This window comes from Calonectris borealis, chromosome 4 (assembly GCF_964195595.1).
Source record: "Calonectris borealis chromosome 4, bCalBor7.hap1.2, whole genome shotgun sequence".
NCBI classification, from domain to species: domain Eukaryota; kingdom Metazoa; phylum Chordata; class Aves; order Procellariiformes; family Procellariidae; genus Calonectris; species Calonectris borealis.
This window is the reverse complement of record NC_134315.1, coordinates 19,105,889-19,130,271: the sequence shown is the minus strand read 5'-3', so window position 1 is coordinate 19,130,271 and position 24,383 is coordinate 19,105,889. Positions and strand designations below refer to the sequence as shown.

At 35.5% G+C, this 24,383-nt stretch overlaps 1 protein-coding gene across 3 annotated transcripts in view; it reads right to left on the bottom strand.

Moving 5' to 3' along the window:
- SLIT2 (slit guidance ligand 2) overlaps positions 1-24,383 on the bottom strand; it is a 267,387-nt gene that overhangs the window by 107,416 nt on the left and 135,588 nt on the right. For all 3 annotated transcript variants that reach the window (XM_075148838.1, XM_075148835.1, XM_075148837.1), the window contains exon 5: positions 6,579-6,650. In XM_075148838.1, coding sequence (XP_075004939.1) covers positions 6,579-6,650 — 72 coding nt within the window. The remainder of the gene's footprint in view (positions 1-6,578; positions 6,651-24,383) is intronic.

Sequence of the window (24,383 nt, the reverse complement as noted above, 5' to 3'; positions counted from 1 at the left end):
TTTGTTTGCACTGAACTAATTAGTTGGTTTCGGTTTGGGGGAAGGGAATTTTGCGAGTGGGAGAAGAGAAATATTTCCTAGTTTTATAAATTACTGTCTTTGAAAGATACTACAGTCTTTATGTTTTAGATGATTTTCCATCAGTTACAACCATGATATAAAATGATCAGACACATACCAAGAAGAACAATTGGCACAATGTATTTTTTTTAAGCTATGAGAGGTACACGACTTTGAAGACTGTGTGCCTGGCTTGAATAGCAATTCATGGTATTTGTGTCAAGGTAAAGATATCCACTGCATATATAATCCAAACAGGAAGTTAGACAATATTTCACAACCAGTATATCATTAATTTATGATGTCCCTCTAACAGATATACTGAAGCAGTCTGAATTTTTTTGGATAAGACCAGTTCCTGATAGCAAGTTGTGTGAGAGCTATGACTTACAACATAAGCAAGAATACTAGAGAAAAAAAGCACATACTTCTCTAATTTTAAGTTATGTTTTATAAATTGGTTTTAGCATAATGATTTTCAAAACCACACATAAAAATCCGCAATACTATAATGAAACCTTTCTCACCACTAAGTTATTGAGCATACCAATAATCCTAACTCCATTTTAAAAAGCTTTTTTTTCTCCTGAGAGTTTCTTTTCTTCTTTTCAAATTATTAAAACACCCTGAGAACAGCAACTCTGGCCCATCTTCATCCTTCCCCTCTCCCCAGTCTCTCTTCATCATCTTCCCCCCCACCCCATCTCCATGTTGGGTCTTTTCTATGTGGGATCTCTCCATCCCTTTGGAAAGTCACTATTCCTTTTTGCGCCCCCTTCCACAAAGCAGCTGATTACCTTTGGCAGTGCCATTCCTGTAAAGCTCATAAAACGCCAAACAACAGCTGTCACATTCAAAATCTTTCCGTTGTCACAGAGGATTAAATAGAGTTTTGCACCCGTATCTGCAGCATTACCTGGGTATTTCATATACTTACTAATCTTCTGCTATTTGAAATGTTAATTTTTATGTGAGTTCAGCTATAAGAACTACTAAGAACTAAATAAAAAACATTTACCTAGTAAGAAAATGTCTGCTTTAAATTTTTTTTTTATTTATTGCTTTTGCTGATACATCTTACACTGTAGAAACATGTTGCTAACTTCTATTTTCTTCCCTTTTAGGACATGTTGTCTAACAGATAATGATAAATAAATATCTAAAAATAAACCTTGTTATTCCACAAGAAGAGCATGTAATGACTAACAGAAGATGTTGCATACATTTGAAAACTACTACCCTCACACAGAAAAAACTGTTATCTGACTGACAGAAAACCTTCTTTACTCATTCCTAGAGGCTGTGTTAAAAGTTGGGACAATTTCAGTCAATCTGTCTGCTTTACTCTCCTGTTCTTCACAGCTTGAGGACACTCCGTGGTCCCATGCAAGAGAGGCACCATGCAGCTTTACATTCTTCTCATTTGTTCAGAAATGATTACGTTCCCTCGGTGTATCAACTTAACAGTAAGCATTGTTTAAGAAGTCATCAGAAAAAGTCAGAAGCCTTTCTAGATCCCTACGGTAGCTTCCTCCCCAGTAAAACAATTAGAAAATGTTTCTAGTTTTAGCACATTGTACGCTGGATTTCACATCATTAAAATTTTTCCTTGGGAAAAGAACAGTGTGCACAATATTTATCACTGCAAGACACTTTTTGGAAACAGTCACTGTTTTTAATGTCTCCTTGTATTTTTTACAATAGAACTGAGTTATGGTTCCTATTTCTCAATTCCCTTCTCAATTTCAATTTCAAGAGGAATCAATAATTTCAGAGGCATTAGTTGAGAAAGATGTAACAAAATCATGTAAGAATTTATTCTAAATTTTTATCAAACTTCAGAGAACTGCTTGTTTCCTGTGACTATTACTATTTATTGCAACTATTCTTTCCTTTGGAAGTCAAGTGCTTTTTTTCTACTTGCTGTTTATTTTGCTAATGTAGTTCATTCTGTTTGATAAATTTTCCCTGTAAAACATTTTGAATTAATACTTTTTTTTCCCCTAATATACATAATATAGCAAATTATTAACCTTTTTCTTTTATCCCAAAATTAAAAAGCAAGACATACAAATACTTCTGAATAAACTAGAAGAAAAGGGAGAACAGATCTGTAGTTCAATAGCTCCATCCCCTCAAAATTATTTAGCACTCTACTTGGCTAAACCTACAGGTATCTTCCAGGAGCAAAATAAAAAAAAAAGTCAAAATGAAACAGGAGAATGCCATGAAAAGGCGGATGAAAACAGAATGAACAATCTATAATGATGAAAATGTTCCTTGGTATTTCTGGTATCATTTGATGTTGCACATATTCATAGCATCACAAGTCTGCCATGATGTTGGTGTATTCCTTTCCATCCTCTGCCAAATACTGATTACACAGCAGAAGAGGAAGTTGGAATCTTAGAAAATTTTATATACTTGAAATGGAAATATTGTAATATAATTTTATCAAAATCATCAGAGCAGGGGCCAAAATCTGCTTCTCAAAAACTGTGCATAGCACTATTGTTCTTTCAGTGTTGTTTCACACTTGTTTGCTTTTTAAGCCCAATTATTTTTCTTCCTAGCAACCAGATTCAAGAAACAACCCATCCAAACTTATAATCTGTGCAGCTAATGCATTTTCTTAACATCTTAAATACAAACAAAATTCCTCAGGTTGCAGAGATTTTAAACATCTTTCACATTCAGTGTGAATACCGTATCACCAGGGAGGGTTATGAAACCATCATTAACATGTATATTAAAAAATCTGTGTTTAATTTCCAATCTATATGATAATTTCTATTTGTTTTTAAAAAACAGTGGCTGCCACTGTGTTCTCTGAAGAACCTAACTTCTTGGTGCATATTTTTCTCCCTGAAAAAGTCGCAAGTTAGAAGTAACTTTCAGAATTATATTTCCAGAATTTGCACCCTAATTTCTGTCAAGTCCCAGATCAGCAGCTATACTAAAAGTGGATTATTCTTCAAGTCATTGCCTTTGAACAGGAAAAATCAAGACTGAGACAAAGCAGCTAGTTTTTTTCCTACATTTGAACTGCCAAAATACTGGATAGTGGGCTTCCAGTCTGGGGAATTTTCATTTTTTGTCATTTCAAAGAACTTGATTCATTACCAACAATTGGGCTGTATTGGTGAGAGTGAAGCCAGGACGCTCTGTCTGGCATTTGTGAGATGACATATGAGTTGTGCATCTGGTCTCAGCCTCCCCAGCAGAAGACAGACACTGACACACTGGGCTGAGTCCGATCAGGACCACCAAGATGGGAGGGCTGGAGCAGGTGACATTCGGGGAGAGGCTGTGAGAACTGTGTTTGCTCAGCCTTAAGAAGAGAGGGCAAAGGGGGGATCATATTGCTGCTCACAACTGCCTAATGGGAACATATAGACAGAGCCAGACTCTTCTCAGTTATAAGACAAGAGGCAAGAAACACGTTGGAAAATGGGAAATTCCAACTAGATATCAAGTAGGTTTGTGGGCGCTGATGGTTTTTTGGGTTTTTTTGTTCTTTTTACTATAAGGGTGTACCCAGGTTTCCTGGGTTGTCAATTCTCATAACATCTTGCCCATTTTGCTTTTACCTTCTACAGAATCTATGCTGTGGATGTTATTAAGAAGATGTCCAGAAAGGAAGTATCATGGCCACATTTTATGGAAACTAGACAGCTTCTTCTGAGAAACATCAAGAGAACTCCAGAGCTAACATATTAGCAGGAATCCAAAAGATCATAGTGGTATCATCAACCTTAAAGGAAGCAATTTCCTTCAGCTAATCTGCGTTAACGTTCTAATTCCCTTTCCTCTGTGAATACTAGAAGAACATTTTTTGGATACAATAAAATATTTTCCAAAATATTCCAGCTCCTGATTTGGATGGAGAAATATTTAGAAGGAGTGAGAGAATGGTGAGTCTCCATTCAGGAAATTAAAATATGTAATCAGGTCAACTTCTGTGAGATTTGTTAACTGCCTTTGAAACAACTTACTGGAGCTACTGTATGGGATGGTTACCACTCATTGAATTTAAAAAAAAGCCTCTGTAATTTATATTGAAATTGATGTAATAACATTGGTATCAAAGCAAATCCTGAATTTACAACATGTTCTAATACAGGTTGTACCTTCACCTATCTCTTCCATAAGTTTGGTTAACATCTTTAACATTATGCTCAACTACTAGGCAATTACAGAAGAAATGTTGAAATTAGAACACATATTGCATTCTGTTATGACAGGTCTCAGTAAGTATATACAAATATTTGGTTCCTGGACCTTGGGTTAATCGCCCAATAGATGCTAAATTCCTTCACTTCATACTTTCCTTTGTTTACATAGTGATGCTTTCTACACCTATCACTCACCAATTATCTCCTTAATTTTCTTGAATGATGAAATAAAAATAGTACAATTCTTGCCATCACCCTTCTCTAAGTGTAATGTCCAAGGCTAGATGGAACGCTAGGGTTCAAATCTTCTTCCTGCCTAAGCTTCAGGAAAGCTTCAATGGCCTGATCTAGTTATATAAATGCTGTGCTAGAATCCACCTGACTCACCCCACAAACTCGCTCGTTATTCTGATGCTCACATCTATACCTCACACAATATATGGTACTCTTCCTGAATGACCGGGAACGTAGGTAGCATTTGCAAGACAGAGAAATGTATTTATTAGCACCTTCAGTCGTAGTGGGATCCTAAAGATTTCAGATTAGTTTTTTTTTCCTTTTTTTTCCTGGGACCACCAATAAAGGATGTATCTGTAGAATTTATGCTATCATAATAAACTATATGCTACAGATATGATTTGGACTTTGTGGCAATGCTATGGCCTTTATGAATGTTTTTTTTTTAATTATCTCCCAAAAGAGAAAGGCTTTAAAGAGCGGATATACTGTTTATACAAGTTTTAGACATAATTCAGGATCTTACCTTGAAAATGTACAGCAAGATATAAAGATTATCTTAGCTAAAGATTAACATCCTAATTAAGTTTCTGACTGGAACTATCTCACAATGTATACTTATTACATTTTAAAATACTTCCCTGTCAGTAGAAAAGTCTCGATGATGCTGTTATTTTTACTACCAAAGTTCCTTTCTGTAGCTGTATCAATTTTCAAATATAAACGATCATACAGAAAAATGCAGGCTTCTCCTTGTAGCCACGCCTCTTTTAGACCATGAATAATGATGAAACCAGTTCTGAGCAGAAACTCATAAAATATTAATTAAACAAAGTAACAAAGCTACTTTGAGAAGCGCTTGCATGTTTTTGAACATAATAGATTTGAACATAATAGTTTTTCCATTAAGATGTGGTAGGACTTCATTGTGGGGAAGAACCATATCACAAATATGGTTAAATAAAAAAAATAAAAATGCCCTCCTAACTGATTTGTGTGCAGTGCCGCAGGCAGCAGATTGAAGTGGGCTCCATCACAGGAAGACAGAAATGCAAAGGGCTTCCTGTCCAGTCCCCTTCTACTGGGGATATCACATCATGTAGTTTCCTTCATAATCACGGAGCACTCTGTTTTCAGAGTCATACAACTAGAAAGTTCATCTTTCTTTAACACTGGCAACTTCAATTAATAAAAAGTATTTCAATAGAAATTACTGAAAAACTCATATAATGGCCTAACACTTCCCTATTTTTATTGATGCCACATAAGATAGCAATTATATTTTTCCACAGCTGCATCACACTGGCAGCTCCATAGTCTTTCTGGAACTCACTAGTGTATGCCCTCTGTCTTTGTTGGTTGTTTTTAAGTGATGAGTCCTCAGCTTACAGCAGGGGTTACAGCTTTTGAGTGCATGACCTTACATTTTATACCATGCAAGTTCATCATAGTCTTCAGGTCTTTCAGCTCTTTCAGTCCACTAAACTGATCTACCACTCTAAACAGAAAGTCAAAAAGTCACTGCTTTCCTTTGTCTTGAAACTCACATATTTCCACATTTAGAAGCCGTAAGAATTCAAAACCTGCCCATGAACTTCAGGGTCACTGTCTCCAGGAAAGTATCTGTCTTTTAGAAAAGACTTATTTTACCACAGAAGAAAACTACATAAGTAGTCACACAAGTACAAAAATATATTCTAGCAAAACTAGATAATAGCATGATTTTTCTTTCTTTCTTTTATACAAGCTACCAAAAGGCAAACTCTTAGACCCAAGGCAAAATTAATTTTTCCACGTGAAACAATGAAATGTTTAAAATAGCCTAACATTCAAATATTAAACCCAGGTTACCATAAGTAAGTAATTATAATGCCTGGTTGTATTTGACTCCATTTCAATGTTTTAGATTTCCTACAGGTCAATTTTAGGATGCTTAAGATATGTTAAAGTATTTTGCCAAAACAAATGGTATGTGTTGTTTTTATGCAGAGATTCCTGAAGCAGCTATAAAAGTGCTTAGGAAAAAGAGATCGTATACAACAAAAGGATACTGTATTGACAAAGCATTACCATCAGAATATATGCAAGAAGGAGGAAAATACTTACAGATTTTTTATGTCTACTGCTCCTCGGAATGCCTTCCTTGGTATCGCTTGAATCTGATTTTCACTAAGATCACTAAGAAAAAAAAAAATTAAATTATACTTAAAACTGCCATATATATTTCTTTCTGTGTATAACAAAAAGAACATGTAAGGAAATAATTTCAGCCATTACAGTTCAGTCAATATTTCCAATGAAGCTTATTTTATTACCTTAACTGATTTGTAATTGAAGAAAAAGAAGCAACAATAATACTCAAATTAGTTTATCTGTGTTGCACTAAGTAGCTCCTTTACAAAACAACAATATATATGCCAAACAAAAAGCAGAAGCATTACGTAATTTAACAATGAAGGCCAAACTGGTTTAATTTTTAACTGACTGATTTTACTTTTCAACCCATTCCAAACCCATGACATCAAATGTTTGATAGTATGTTCAGCCTTATGCAAGGAAGACTGAAAACAAGCAAAAAGAACAAGTAGCAAGCTGTTGAGAAACAACAACTATCAAGCTGTATAACGTCTGAGATCAATATATTTCTGAATTTTGTTCCAGAGTGGTAAGCACCATATATTTTAAAAGAAGGCATTAAAAACTATCTTGCAGTAGATATCTAATCCTCCTCCCAAAAGCCCTGCATGACCAGCTGTACCAGGCTATCTGAAACTAGTGTCTTTTCCAAAAGAGAAATATTCATGAATAATTTTTTGCTATCCATATAAGTAACCAACCCTTTTTTTGAAATTTAGAAATACTTTTGGCCTTCACAGTTCTATATTGGAAATAAAACCTAGAGAAGTGAAGCAAAGACAGTAGCAGAGGAGACAGAAAAAGAAAAAAAAAAAGGAAACAAAACCAAACTAGAATCCAGGTCTTTTCACGTATGCTATACCCCATTAAGAAATAGTTCAGTGCAATAGGAGACGATCAGTAGATTAAAGTCGTTAGTGCTATATCTACACTTGTATGCAGTTTGAAGGTTTCACTTCAGCCTATAGTTTGGCACCCTGGACCAAACATACCTACCACGCACATGGTTCACAAATGTCTGAAGGCCTTCAAAGGGACCTATCTACCTTGTAGCCTTAAAATTATGAAATCAGATCTTCTTTTGGAGGCCTTCAGAGATGCATATATCTATAGGCAACATATACACAAGAACACAAGAAATTATATGAGGAGGCTTGGTTGAGCATCTGAATAAAATTTAGAAACAAATCAGATGCATACAGGCTGTGTCTACACTAGGATTTTCAGTTAGTCTGCAGAGCAGAACTAGATTTCATTTTGCTAAAACTAAATCAGGACCTTCACTCCAGAAGCACATCAAATGTACTCCAACCCCTAACAGGAAAAGTAAAATTGTGCAATGTCTTGCTTTTTAGAGACATCTTTTAGATGACCTTTTCAGAGACAGCTTTTAGGAGAAACATTGCAAAATGGTGCATAGAAATAAAAGATCTAGCTCAGATGAAGTGAATAAGCAAGAATCATTTAGCTGATTAGATATAAACAGTCATGCTTTTGACATATTCTTTCCCTAAAACGTAATCTAGCATGAGCTCATGTTTCCAGTTATTAGTAATCACTCCTGGAGATCTCTTTCAGATTTATGAACTTAAAAAAAATAATTTGAGGACTTTATAAAACCTCACACTGCCGGAGTCTAATAAAATTTGTATCAATATAATCCTTTTGAAAATAATTCTACATACATTGACAGCAACTTTGTTTTATCCAATTCAGTTCATTTATGGAAAATCACATTCTATTTACTAAATCTTTCATAGTTTGTGCATCTAACTGCACTGCAATATCTTGCAAGGTATATTTAAAACTAGACCCAATTTTACTATTATTAACCGTGTGTGAAAAAAGAGAATCTGTGAGCTGTGATTTAATTTTCAAGCCACCTAATCTTGAAATGGGATATGACTGCACTGCTCTGACAATAAATTCGATGGCAATGAATGAAAAAGCAGCCTTCAGCATTTGTTACGGCAACATGATTTAATAGCCTACTTCCTTTAAAAAAATTCCATTACAAGTATAAACAGCAAATATCTATATTTACACTTCTGTTTAATTGACTAATACATTTTACCTATATAAAAATTGTGCGTAAAGTGGTTAAGTTAGCAGTAGTGATTTGTATCATGAGCAATGATTAGTTTATAATACAGATATATGTATATATTTATGTAAACCACTGCCATACTCATAAATATATACTGCGAGAGGTAATAGGTAATGGTACATTAAGCTTTTTATGACAGTTAATAGAGTATAATCATTCACCATTTTATATAATTAAAAAAAGTGGAAGATGAACAAGATCGAGCCAATATGTAAATTATTTTCAAAAATCTAATAAAAAATATCAATGGTCAAAATCTTTGTTTCCTTGACTAAATGCAAATCTTGGTACAAATGCAAGGACTTAAGTAACAGCTCTTGAGCCAGGTTCCTCAATAAACAATACACTGAGATTGTATGTGTGCATATGTATGTCTGTGTATACGCACATGTAAAAGAGAGCAAACTAATAGCATGCTGGATTTACCACTGGGTCCACACAGTCAGCACCATTTCCATGTAGCACAGGCTCAGGTAGACTAAAGTACACTGTTCCTTGCTAATTTTAGCACATTTGAAATATGAACTACTTGATTGCAAAGGCTCCCAACCTTCCTGTGCAAAGCACTGTTTAGAGTATCCCTCTAAACGTGGAGAGCTAAGCAAGGTTGGCAAATATCATTTTTCAAGAGAAACTTTTTTGCAATGCATCTGCTGGTTTGCAAAACTTTCTTGGAATTGTTTATGTAACAAAAGTGTAAGTTATTCATTCATTCCTTCATTGCAAAATTCTACCTCTCTTATAAAAACTATGATTTTCAACACACAATTTATGCCTACTTATAGCAGGAAAGTTTTTAGTAATTATTTATTGATTGTTTCAACTTTTCATCTGCTCAGTCTAAAAAGGTTTCCTTATAACAACCTTGAGGGACTTAAACAAACATTCAACTTTTTCCTCTTGCATAAGTTACACCTACATTTCACACTGTAGACCTAGGACTCAGTAAGAAGTTGCTGTGTGGTCTTTTTTTATGATGTTTTAACTCATTCCACTGCAATTCTTAGATTGCTCACAAAAAAAGGAGGTCACAAGCAGCACAGAGTGCACTGTGACTTTCTGGGGAAATGAGGCAAAAATCTATTTTGTAGACAAAACTAGACAATTCTGCAGGCCATTATGTTACATTGATTTGACTTTGCAGCTTATATTCTGCAGTGAAGAAAGGTGCAAACCTCCTTTTCAGCCTGACGGTCATTGTTTTCCTGCATTAATAACTGCGTGAACTTCACCTCCCATTTAAAAAAGAGGCAGCATTTGAATATCAAGTATAATTTATGATGGCACTTGGTCCCCCTAAAATGAAAGAGGCTCTAAGCATTTCAATAACATTTAAGCCACTAAACAGCAGAACATCTTACTTTTACAAGAACAATTCTATATTTTTGAAAGAAAAGGCATGAACCTGTCTTCACAATTGAAACCAGCAATCTGACCGAGATACTTTCATCGGAACAAATTATTCTCCATTATTTTTCCAGCCCAAGACCTCACATCAAAATCCAGCATACCTCTGGAGCAGCAGAATTGATTAAAAACTATTTTGTATACAGCTAGAGTGAAAAAGCCAAGGCTAACCTACAGCTTTTTTTGAAATCAAGCACAAAGGTCTAGTAAGATGTTTTGATGAATTCATCTTTATGCAGATTCTAGTTGTCTTACAGGCTTCTTTCATCGGAATTGTTCTTGACTCTATTATATCATTCCTAGAGAGATATATTCCAAATTATTAAGTCTGAAGTGGAGTACCGTAGACATGGACCCTCCAAGAAAATTCCTTAGTGCAACTTTGTGGGCTTCATTCATTGCATTCACAGGCTGGCAGAGCACCTTCAACCACCCGGCCTCCAACACACCTCCCTGCTCATACATTACCAAACCAGTGCTCGGGGCCACAACTGCCACACATAACTTCAGTCTCTTTTAGTTTGAGATGTCTTCAAGCCAAAAGGTGGCACATTAATATTGGGGTTAAATAGATTTTCAGACAAAAAGCCATCTGGGCAAGTTAGGCTGGCAGCAGCTGAAAGAGGCTCTTCAGAGAAGGCACAGATGACTGCCTGTGCTGCTCTAGATGCGACTGCACCATCCTGCTTCTAGCGGTTTGTTTCAGATGTATTTAAGCCGAGTATATGTCAAGCATTCTTCTGAGTTGATATACTCCGGCGGCAACCTCATGTTCTCAAAAGCAAAACAAGAAAACCAAATCCATGTACCAAACCAAACTGAAGATACACAGAGGAGAATGCACAAAGATTTCTGAGTTTTTGCCCAACTATAGTGATTCTTGGAAAAACTTGCACACCTTTTTTTTTCCCACAGAAGGTCAGGTGTGTGTTTCAAAATCAGAGACTAAATAGGTTGCACCTAAATAACTTTTTTTTTTTTAATTAACATAGTCTATCCAAGTATTCAAACACAGTAATAAAAACAGAGAAATACTATAGCCTCTCTAAGATCCATGATCAAGTAAGTCCTGGAATTATTGTGCTTACATAAAATATAATTTCTTTTTAAACAAACCACGTCAAGGCAATTTACATGCAAATGTGTACTGATAATCACATATGCCTCAGCTTTTAAACTGATTTCCAAAGATTAAGGATTTAATTCTGATATTTTCAATGACATTACAGTAGAATTTCTCTAATTTGAAATTATGCCTGAAAGAATGTAGATTTCTGTATTTCACAAATGGATGAAATAGGAAAAAAAATTAATAACAAAAGAACAAAAAAAATCAAACCTCTCACCCCCACCCTCTCCCCAAAAAATCAGCTTAATTTTATGTATTCAGTTAATTTTTTTTTTTTGCTCCAGAATACATTAGTAATCATCATGCATTACCGTTTGTGGAAATAGCAGAAAGACCTTGCCAAAACCTTGCTACTACTGAATCCTTCCCAAGAACAGAATGGAAATGGTACATTTCTATTTATCATATTTACTGGTTAGTAGATAGAAGTATATCAGGGAAAAAAGACCCAACCTAGAATCCTGCTAACATTTGAAATTCATACCAATACAATATAATAACCTATTCCCACAGAAAACCTCAAAAACTTATATATACTGTTGCTTTTTTATCTGAGGATAAAGCCCTCAGATAACCTGATATTAATGAGCCTGATAGAGTGCTTCAGCTCTTGAAAAATGCAGACAGTACTGCATTGCAGCTATTTTATTACTCACCATGTATGGTTCCCAGTTGAATATCCCATTTACCTTTAAAAGGAGTGCTAAATTTTTCATTATATAAATTGAAACACTACATATAATATCTACATCATACGCTGTTAAGGTTGTATCACCGTTTTCTTGTGTGGCTAAACCCATTGTTTGTTCTGAAACAATAAATCTTTTGAAGATGGCAAACCTGCTTGTAAATTTAATTACTTGTAATTTTATTTTCCTCTACGGTTTAACCTCCCTCTGTGTCTGACCAGCAATACCATAAATCTGTACTGCCATTCTCTACTTTGTAAAATACTGAGTATTGGGAATGAGTAATGTGTCCTGATTTTTAAAGGAAAAGCCAGAAATATTGAGTCAAACTAAGTACTGAATACTTATCAGTTTATTTATGCCAGTTCAGAACAGCTCCATGATCAGCATCCTTAATAATTATTTAAATATATCTGACATGAACAAAGTAAGCCTTGCTTAGTACTTCTTTCTTACTGGAAAACAATAGTTTTAACATTAGCTAAGTATATTCTGCATGAAATCCCCCATGCCCATACAGGGTAGCAAACTATCATAGATAATGAGACTACAGAGCATTCAAAGAAATAAACTGAATAAGAATTTCTTTAAATTATTTGACTGAAAATCAAATATATGAATTTGGATGTGGGGATTTTCACTTGGAATGCAAAGGTGGTGGAAAAAAACCCCAACATATTTGAGAACAGGATACGATAGTTCAGTTGGAAGGGACCTACAATGATCATCTAGTCCAACCAGATGATTTTTGTGGAACAAGTTAACAGCTTCTTTTTATGAACATAAGTATCAATTAGATATTTATCCCAAAATAATAAAACTAACTAAACAATACATTTATGAATATCCAATGTTCCTCTCCTTTTCAGCTGTTTTCACTTTGATTTGCTTTTTCCTCAGTACTATTCAGTGTTCCTACAACATCTCTGTATCTGACTACACCTTAAAAAGTACAGAATTTTAGGCGGCAGGGAGAAGATAGACACTACTTGTTCATTTAGGAGCTCTTTGCAGAGAGAGCCTGTGAAACCTGCTCCGGCACAGGCTACTCGCTGGATTCTGGACTTCATCAAGATGTCTAGGAGGTCTTGCACGGCCCAAGACACTTCTGCAGCTACAGTCACCTTAATGAGGCATGCCATCTAAAACCTCAAACCTATTCCATAGCAAGACCGAGGTTTGCAAGAGCAAAATATATTCCACTGTTTTTGATGTTATGGAAAACAAAGTACTCCACCTCACTGGAGGTGGTGAAGACACCAGCAGTAAAACCTGAGCTCCCAGAAGGTAAGAACATGCTGCGACGTGATAGCGTAAGAGAAGTGAGCCATGGCCCCAAGTTTCAACTATGTCTTTGTATGTCTCGAGAGAACGATGGAAAGAGATTCTTTCGTATTATCATTAACACCGGCAGCTGACTCTATTTGCAAAGGCTGCTGTAGCAGTGGGCTTTCCAATGGAAAGAGGAGAGAATGAGATGGCAAAGTAATTTTTTTTTGTGTTTTGCTGGATTTCTGATTTGGATTTCACTCCTAAAATGCCAGACAGTTTTCCACTTTCTAAATCCGAATAATAAATATGTATTTTTACTCCATATTAGGTGGTTTGCATTATCATGGAAAACTTTTGATCAGATTTTTTTTTTTTTTACTGCTCATGAACCTTCATTTATCATCACACAACCATAGTCTTAAATTGCAAAGTTCCAGAATGGCTAGGAATTTCATCTGAGACCTTTTTTGAATGCTACAGAGGCACACTTTGGCAACCACTAGTTTTATTGTATTAGGATAAGGTATGTAAGCATGAAAATTATTCTCAGAACAATGTAACGAGAATGAAACCAAAGTACAAAGTCTTCAAGAATACAGGTGCTACTAAACTATTACATTATGGTGTAAATGCAGAGGGAGTATCCTGGAGAGATAGTTCCTCTAAAATTAATAGCTAAAATTAATAGTGAACTGAACCTATTGAAGCATATTTGGTAGAAATATCATGGTAGAAATATATCATATTGTAGCATGAGCTTACTAAACAAACATGAATGTTTTAATCTATAACACAACAGGTTTTTATCCCATGTTCAGCAAATATATTAATATATACAAACAAGTAAGTACCTTTCCCATCAGTCAAATGAGGCTTATCCAGTTAGTTGTTACAATACTGACATATGTTTGGCTTTACAGAGTTACCGTATAACAAGTTACTGTACTGCATCAGTTATTTATGAAGATAATCTTATACCCAGATGGCTTCTCATGTTCTTTTAGCAAGGCGTAACTTTTTGGCTGGTCTACAGATCAGTTAAGACAGACAGAATAAGGAAATGTTTAAAAAAATATATGCTTAACAATTCAGTTTAAACTCTTGTACTGAAAAACAAAAACAAAACCACGAATTCTTCTGTACCACTATTCTTTGACTATGAAATAAACAATTTAGCCTCCTATTAATTTCAATGATTTTTTTTCTTTTTATTCTTCAGTAAAACATCCAATGCAGCTATTCCTCTTCATAATGAAGATACAAAAGGAGTCCAATACTATCAGCAGTAGCTGATATGTCTCTAGGCACATACGTATCTCCTTGTGAAGATCAAAAATCTGAATTATAAATTCTAGCATTAGTTCTGTAAATCATTATTGCTGGTGGTATCATCATTCCAACCTGCTTCCCGTAAGAGGAATAAAATTTCACGTCTGTGAAAGGTACTATTAACCTTCTTTTACAGATGGAGAAACCAAGGTAGTATCTAGCAGCGGTAGTATGTATCAGTACCCTGCTGGGAAGCACAATGCAGATGAGAAAAATTTAGATCACAAAATTGCAGGTTCTCTCTGCATCACTAATTTCCATTTGTTCTGTTGACTCCCTAGAGATTCAGATGCTGTACATAGTTGTATTCCCACGCTAAAGCAGGATCACTCCCTATGCCACAGTGTGCTACATTGTCCAAGTAAATATTTCATATGTCACAACATAGGGAAATCACCCCTGCAATATGGATAGAACGATGTGAGTCACAGCAATTTCTATGGTAAGGAATAAATCTTCCACTTTTCTAAGAATATGCAGACTAAATTTCCCTGCTAATGTCCATCTCTCAGTTTTTAATGATACCCCTTCTAATGATATCACTGAGGTTTCTTTCATTCTTAATGCTTCAGATTTTTAAACATTATCCATTTATAAATCTGTAATTGAATGGAAATGTACTACTTATTAGAATCATAGAATCATTAAGCTTGGAAAAGACCTCTAAGATCATCGAGTCCAACCATCAACCCAACACCACCATACCCACTGCACCATGTCCCTAAGCGCCTCATCTACACGTCTTTTAAATACTTCCAGGGATGGTGACTCAACCACTTCCCTGGGCAGCCTGTTCCAAGGCCTGACCACTCTTTCAGTAATTATAGCTATTGGTATATTATTATTTGTATTATTTAAGCAGCAGATAATTTTATCCATTTTATCTGTTTATTTTATTAAAGTAGAGGTGCAGATCATTTATGCATACAGTATAGAATATATACAACAAAAAAGAAAAACTAATGAACTAAACAATAGGAACACTGGCAGCCTGATAATCTCAGAGTTCATCAGTACTTTCAACCTTAGCAGTTAGGATAAGTCATCAAATATTTAAATGATGACAATTAGTGCTAATCTTTTTTTGTTTGGGAGACAGCCTGACTCTTCATATGTATCCAATATCATATGATATTGACTTGTTTATAATTTTGACTATTAGTAATTGGTAATTTCTGCAGAATGAAAATAGCACAGAGTGCAAGTACCAGGCCTGTCTTACTTTTTATTAGGATCACATTTTGGGTTTGGAATAAGCCAAAACCTCCAATCTCAGTCTTGGCATAAAAGTTAATCTATGGGCCGCAAAATCAATTCTTCTCTACAATGCCTCCAAAAGTGCACTTAAATCAATTTGTATACTCTGGTACCATTTGAAAATAATTGCTTAAGGAGCTTCACCATTTATTCTTTATTGTGCTAGAGTGTCCTAGTGTGGCAAATGCTAATTGTAAAATAAAATAGGAGTATTAGGACCACACATGTATTTTACTGGAGTCTTAGAAATTGCTTTTGAAAAGGAAAGCAGTCTTTATTAGTCTGTTCCACTAAATTAATATGTAATTCTCTTCTGCTTAGGACTAAAAAAAAAAAAAAAAAAAACCCACACCAAATACACGTTGTAGCTCCTAAAGAGGAAAGGACCACCCACAATTTCAGAGAGAGAGAATTGCAATGCTACTTCAAATTTGGCTTCAATGTAAACCTTTTGATAGAAAAAGACCCTTGAAAGAAAAACTTGAAGCCCCTAAGAACACCCCCAAAGAAAAAACTTGCCAATTCTTTATCCCCCATAGAGTCTCAAATTGGTCAAGCTGAAGGAAGATACTGAGCGACATTTACTGACTGCTGCTTGTCACGCATTTCTAATGGCAGTACCGTTCCCTTAACAGTGCCCAAGACAGCAGCACAGCTCTGAAGTGTGAGGGTACCATTGACCTACAACCCTGCTTGGAGTTTGCAGAGTGCAAGATGACTTTTAGCCATATGGATGTATAACTTGCAATTAATGTTTCAAAAATGATAATTTAGTCCAGCCAATAACTATGTAAAGCATATATGCATTTTTCTCTCCTTTTAATTTAACCAGGTTGGAATTGAAGGCAAAATAGAAAATAACTTTAACCTTTATGTGTTATTATTTCATACAAGGCCACAAAAGACCATTTCTTTGTAAGGAAAGAGTGAAGATTCTGCAATTTAATTCCACTAGACTCTGATAGGTCATTTGGTGATTAATTTTTAATCAAGTATTAGACTTGATAGACATTTTCAAATGCACTACAAGTTAAGGACTTAAAAAGGATAAAGCAAGATGCTGCCAGGTAATTTTCACTTCTTCTGGTACGTTACACACTGAGCATATGCATGGCTGAAACATCCATTTGGCTTGGTTTGAGGATACGCTCACATTAAGAATAGATGAGATGGCATACTTAACTTTCCAAAAGACCTCTTCAACAGTATCTGAAAAATCTATCACTACTTTTCCCTTAACAAAACTTCTTTTTTAGCAGGAGTTTACAGCTGTCAACATGTCTTTCATATTTAATATTGTTTCACCTGCTTTGGAATTGAAGCCATAAGCACTTTTAGAAACTGATTGAAAGGTCTGGTATGTTGTCTAGTTTCACTAAATAGTCTATAACCCTATATATTCTCTTCTGAAATACCACTTAGCGAACCATGGCATTTCTCTCTCTGTTCAAAATGGAGCAGAGCGGGTTCCTCATCCAGCCCCATTATGCATAACTGTTATTCCAATACAGGCGAGTAATAATTACATCCCTGGACACAGACATTTTTCATCAAGTATAGCTCCAAACTGTTAGTCTAATAATAAGCTGAGTACTCCAAGTGTTTTCTAACAGTAAAACTAACCTTGAACAGTTTGTCAAGGGACAGCCAAAATTGGGAGAGTAAACTAGAAATGATCTTGCAGATCATTAATGTTGAATGGCACTGTGCTCACTCTTCCTTCACTTGAGTTGAATGATGCAATTTGGGGATTGTCTCTTGAGACAGGCTGATTGCTTAACAAGACAGATTTATTGTACAGTCTTAGCTTTATACAATATGTGTGTAGTCATATATGTGAAGCACTGATGCTTCAGGCTTTGAGGTTGTTGCCTGTCAGTGCCAAAAAGTATGCTAAGAACAGCAAAAGAAATCAAAGCAAATTATAAAAGGATTACCATGAATGATTAAAAAAATTGACAACAGCTAAGCTACCATCATAATTACTGTTTATCAAGATGACCAATATTATATCATTGTTTTCCTGGGCTTCAACCATCTGCTTATACCCATCTGTCATTTCTTATACTGTAATATTTTTCACAGAAACACTTTGTTTTGTTTTACAGGGTGCTGGCTGTTTGTTGGTTTTTTTGTTTTTTTTTTTTTTTTTTACTCTTTGTACAGTGCCTAGCACCATTGGGTTTCTGGCCCAAAGAACTAGGACTTTAAGCTGTTATGAGAGTAAACTAATAATGGAAAGGATGACAGAAACATGTGCGTTCATATCATCCTCCACTTCACTGATAATGAAATACAAAACAGTAAGAACAAGCTGAATTATTTGAGTAACTGGATAGTTTTTTTGGATTGGATTTTTTGTTTACTCTATATCTTGTGTGTTGTGTATGTGCTGGTTAATACAAGTCAATTAAAAGCTCTTAGGAGAAAAGGGAAAAGAAATTGTTGGGAAACTTCAGGGCAATTACTGATATGAATATTCAAGTATTCTGGAACTAAAAGTTCCCACTGACCAGGATTGAATTACTTTAATATTCTAGCTGAGCATCTCAGCGGTCTTAAGTCTCAAGTTTCTGTTCAAGGGCTCCAGGCTTTTTTTGATTCTTGAGCCTGCCTTGTGCTTCTGTGGCTGTTCCAGCCACTTCCCCCAAACTTCTTTCACCACAATCTCTTTCCTCTCAATGCCATGCAAAGAATCAGAATTTCAAGAGATGGTTTCCTGTTGTAAAAGGAGCTGAGAATACAGCAGAGGCAGTACAATCGGTCTGTAATTTCTTCATCAACAGCAAAATAAAAAAAAACAACCCAGGACAAAAACCTAGATGAGAATGCTCCCAAGTGTAAGAATGTGCATAATCCCATTGCATATCACAGCCCTGGCTATACGCTATTGCCACAATACCTGTACGTAAATTACATTTAAATGTTCTAGGAAAACTCACCTATAAAATAATCTACGCAAAGCTGAATTTAATATTATTTAAAGAAAAGCTTAAATTTTATTGCTACTTCTTCCATATTTATCCCTTTTTCTCCCTCAAAGTTACAAAAAAGTTCAGCTGCTTGCACTAGCAATAATTTTCATTCAGACATTTTTTTAAGCTTAAAGTCCACAAAGCTCAGATTTTCTGTTCCAGGACCGCACTTTTCCACTGATACCATCAAAGAGTGGCTGCTCTTATTTGCACTTTAAAAACTCATCTCCCCTCCTTCCTTCAGAATTTTTTCCTCTATCTGTAGGTTTTCAAGTCTTTTTTCCAAATTGCTTCTGTGCAAAATTCTTTCCCTTCAACCATTTTCCAGACTCTTCCAAGTAGCTGATGGAGCTTCTGCTCAAGTAAATACCCAGAAAATCCTACTGAGAAGCCTTAACAATTAGGACAAAAAATGATTGTGGGTGTGGTGTGGTGTGGTGAGGTCTTTTTATTGTATGAGGGTTTTTTAATTCAGGAGGGGGGTTGTTTTGTTTTGCTATTTGGGGGCACAAAGGCAGTTGGATGGGATGGATATCAGTTAAGTAACTGCAACCAAATGAGAGCGCAGCATACCTAGGATGAATAAGGATGACACTGATGTCTCCATTCACAAGCTATTATACACTTTTGTGGTGAGTAAACAGATGACTTCAGGACAGAGAGATCTAGGCAACCACACAGAGACTGAGGACAGTTATGCTAATGGGAAGAAAGAGCTATTAAATGTACTTAAAAAAACCCTCAAGAAACAATGCAAAAGCTTCCCTATTGCTTGAGGACTAATTCTGAAATATGCCATGAAACATTTAAAGACTTAAAATGATTGCATTTTGTTTAAAGCATAAATTAAAAAAAAATTGGGATTTGAGAAATAAGCCTAAATATAAGAACACATGACATTGCACTCATATCAATAATAGCCATTAAAGGGAACTACATCTCGGCACTACACAGCCAGGCTTTCTGCTAAAGCAGTCTGTGTAAATCCATTCGTACTTCTAAGGAATTCAGTAAGAGTTTCACCAGCTCAAAAATCCTAGGACATGAATCTTAAAACAGCAAGTGCATGTATCTGTACTCACTCTTTTAGTTGAGTAAGAACAGATCTCCTCTGAGAACGGGACCAGCTCAGAGGTGATTGAATTTAAACGATATTTACACAGATAGCTGAGAAGGTGTGAGGATTTGCTTCTACACAGGCTCCACTGCACTTGCTATCTATTGCCATATGGCTAATTCCCTCTCATGCTTATTCTTCTGTTGCAGTTCATATTACAGTATACTGTTTTACAGACCTGCAGCTTCCAACATCTGTAGCAAAGGTCCCAGAAATTGATTTAGAGGCTGAAATACAAGCGTAGCCAATCCTGCTTCTACACAAGGCTATATATCTTTGTTGGAAGACTGACACATGGTCCCCATATGCACTGGTGATAACACAAGCTGGCCAGGCACAGATGTACTCATAGCTCCAGAGAGATGCGATCTAATGATGGATAGGAATAACCCAATCATACGAACATTTGTATTTGTAAACCCTACCTAGTGCTACAGACAATATGTCTACATTTCACTGCCACATTTCTTCAAGGATATCAAGATGTTCCTAAGGTATGACAAGCATATGATGAAACTTAATGGTATATAAGATAGAGACTGCTTTCTGAAGCACAACATAATAGTGGGAAGTTTTAAAAATTAATTGCTTTTCTGGCAAACCCAAAGAAAATTAAATTAAATTAGGATCTGGAACTTTTTCATTAGAAGGCTCTGGCAAAATAAAGTTAATAGATGGAAAGCTTTCTGCAATTAAAAGTGACAGGTGCATTGCTTTCTCTAAGCTTTTAAATCACATCTGTCAAAAGGCCGACTAAAATGCATTTTTTAAGCCCCTTCCAATCTACTCAACTTTTATGAATGAAAATACTGTAGAATTATTGAAGATACGTCACTTAAGAAAGTCACGGCTTTATGGCAGTAAAGAGCTAAAATTTCTATAGAGTTATACATCCAAGATATTTAGGACAATGTATTAAATCAGAATAACTCTGTATCCCATTCCCATTCACTTCGTCAGCATGATTTCCTGCTTTAACTCTTAACCAGTGCATGAGAAATACACAATTTGATTTCCCTAATTTAAAACCAAGATGTTTATAGCAAATTCAGGTCAGTCACAACTTACTTTGAATTATCTGTTCTACATGTTAAAGGTGATTTGGAAGAGAGATGGACATGGTAAGTAGTTTCTATATACACCTACTATTTACCAGTATTTACACCTCCTTTGAAGAACCTTTTTCAAGACAGAAAGTGTCTGTCTTGAAAACAGGCAGAAAAGTTTGAGTTCAGCTTCTGCCGTGCCTCTTACAGAGTGAAAAACTGTTTTCAATGAACACATGTTCCAATAGTGTGAGCAAAACTACTTATTGCACATCTTCCCTCCCACCCCCAGACATGCCTGAGCCAATCCTTTACTTCTCATTCCTTACTCACAAAAACACGGAGTACTTAAACAGTGCTACTATTTTTTGACCTTAAAAGAAACCCAACAAACCAAAAACTAATCCCCACCCACCCCCAAATTCCCTAATGATAATTTCTAGGGCTTTTCGGTTTTGTTTTTTTTTTTGTTTTGTTTTGGTTTGGTTTGGGTTTTTTGTTTTGTTTCGTTTTTTAAAAAACTAATCAATAATCCTAATTTTGATAGGTTAGGAATGAAGTATATTTCTGGGAATGCTCCTCATCCCCACCAATTCTGAAAACAAACAAAAGCATTACTCTTCAAAGCTCTTAATTATCAACCAAATAAAATGTATTACACTCGTAAGATGGACTGTGACAACATGAAGTGTATAGGTTATGGTACAGCAGCTTCAGAGACGTAGGATGGAAAATTACACTAACTCAGCTAAACATAGCTGTTATTAAATCACAAACATACAAATAATCTCATCCCAATTCAGGAAAGCACTGAAGCATGTACCATTTAAAGCATGTGCTTAAATCCCATTGAATTCATTGTAACTACTCACAAGCTTAGTGTTAAACATGTGATCAAATATATCTTTGAATCACAAACTACTTGCTGAAAAACAGCAGTGAACATATTTTAATTATAGGTTTCCCTAATTTAAGCATATATGAACAAAGACAAAATTTTCCTCAGATGGAGAAACAGAACAAGAAAGTACGAAAATAGTTTTCTTTTCCATAATCACTCTATAAATTTTCATCTTACCCCATGACGAACTATCATTGTGACAACACAAATAATATTTAAGGCAACTGGACCCTATACAAGTCCTTAACAAAATTATCTTTTATGTTTAACAAAACTCGGGGGTTTGGTGCTGCTTTTTGGGTTTTCTTTAGGGGGTGGGAGTGGATCTTGCCAAGTTCTTAGTTACCCCCTGTCAAAAAATGGGGATTTTCATTTTGAAATTGTGAAGTCCTCACATGCTTCTCCCTAGCCTCCTTATGACAACATTTAAAGGATTTTTCTCAGAGACAGAAATCTCCTCCAGCTCCTGGCCAGGTAGAGGAAAGCTTTGGGGCAGAAGGTCAGTATTCAGGAGGACTGATGATTCAAGATAATACTATACTTCAAGATTTTGTGTCAGGTCTGCATCCCTGCAGAATAACACAGGAACTGTGCTACCAAGGACAGCATGGTAGGTGGTAGGTCTTCTGGGAAGAATCAAAAACAGCTAAAATATACACTGGAAGAGCTACAGTAAACGCAGGTAAGGATTCATCCCTGACTTACAAGTAAGTCTGAGAGCGGGACTGCAGTAGTTCTGAGTGCTTCAGATATGCGAACTAAAAATACACTAAAGACACCAAAGGAACCAAGGAGTCATGAAGATATGTCTACAAATGTTTGCTCCAAACAGGGATAAAAATATTAAAATATTTTCCCTTAGTATCAATTTTAACTAGACTGTGGGTGAGAATGAAAGGTCTGCAATCTGTGAAAACGAAAAGATCAAATTCAGCATTCAGTAGGGATACAGAATATCTAATTAAGCCCCGGATCTGCAGAATAAATTTTTTTTTTGCAGTTTCTTCTTCCGTATCTCTTTGCCCTCAGTTAACCATTTTCCCATCCATGTCTACAAATAATGAAAATAAGCCAAATTTTCCTCACTGCTATCATGTATTACACAAATATCTGAAGGGAAAATATGTCCAGAAATGTTCTGATGATTTGTATTAATTGAACAGTTTAAGCGAACATAAAAAATCATATAGAAATATAGACTTGAAAAGAGTTATTAGATAACCCTACCTAATTAGAACTTAAAATTCTGGTACCCCAAGGAAAAAGACTTACGAAATTCAAAGCCAGCATTCAAAATAGCATGGCCATACAAAATAAACCATAAGTTTGTGTGTCAGTCATATTGATTTTATTCAGGTGTTAAGTCTATCTTAAAAATAAATGCTCTGATGAACTTTAAGATACATAATTTATTCTTCTGAATTTCTGTTTTAACTTTCCTTTTCCTTTAACCTAGCTGAGATTTCATTATAGATACATATTATTTATAATACTGATTAACACCTCTTTTTATGTAGAACAGGAAGAAGAGTCTTATATAGATTTCTCCTGCATACCTATACCAATTTCTGCCTTTGGGGTTTTCTTGTTTTGGTTTGGTTTTTAATTAGGACACACCTCACTTCCAGTGGGAAATTACACTCCATGTATACAAAAGTATGTATGGTACAATGCCTGATCTGAAGAACCAGCAAATATTTCACAGGGTTTGTTTTCCAAAGTATTTTCAATATTCATGATTCCCTTTTCTGTACATACAATAATAAGCAACACAAAATAGAGATTCCCAGCTGAGGCAGAGGTGACTTCTTAGCTTGCAGTCGAACAGAGAATTGCAGAAAAAGCATTTAAATAACAAAGGGAAACTGCCAGATTTTTTAAAAACTAAAACCAGGATAAAACTCTGGGGTAAATGCGCTTAATGATGAAAATCACAACAGCTAGAATTACAGTATAAGATTTCGTATTACTACCAGATATGTACACGTTTAATAGTGAACATCTTTGTCTTCTTTACATTTATGAAAAGATAAAGATTATAGTAATAAATTCCTATGCTGAAATAAAAGTGAGCCTAATCTTAAGATCAGGAATCTAATCTCCATCAGAAATAAGATATAGCTATTTAAAATGAATGGGAGGTCAATTTGCTATAGGCAACATGGCATTCTGTATTGTATATAATGCATACTCCTGCACTGTAGCTGAAGTATTTAAAACTTGCAAGCTGACACAAAAAGCAATAGATTGAAAGGAGGGTTTCATTAAAAGAATCAGAAAATGTCAGCGACCATCTTTGACTTCAAGTTGAATTTTGGTCACACAACTCCCTGGTATTTTTTGCTTTGCTTTCCTAACTAGTTCCCCCATGGATTAACCTCTTCTCACCTCTGGTTGTATGTACACTGCAAGATGGAGCTGCTGGACAGTTCATTAGAGCAGCTCCTGCTGTTTCTTCCACCGAAGAGGAGGCACCTCTAAGTTACCATACACAGGCAAGCCCAGGTTGACATGTCTCCTAACAACTTCCAGCAGCTTTGATCATA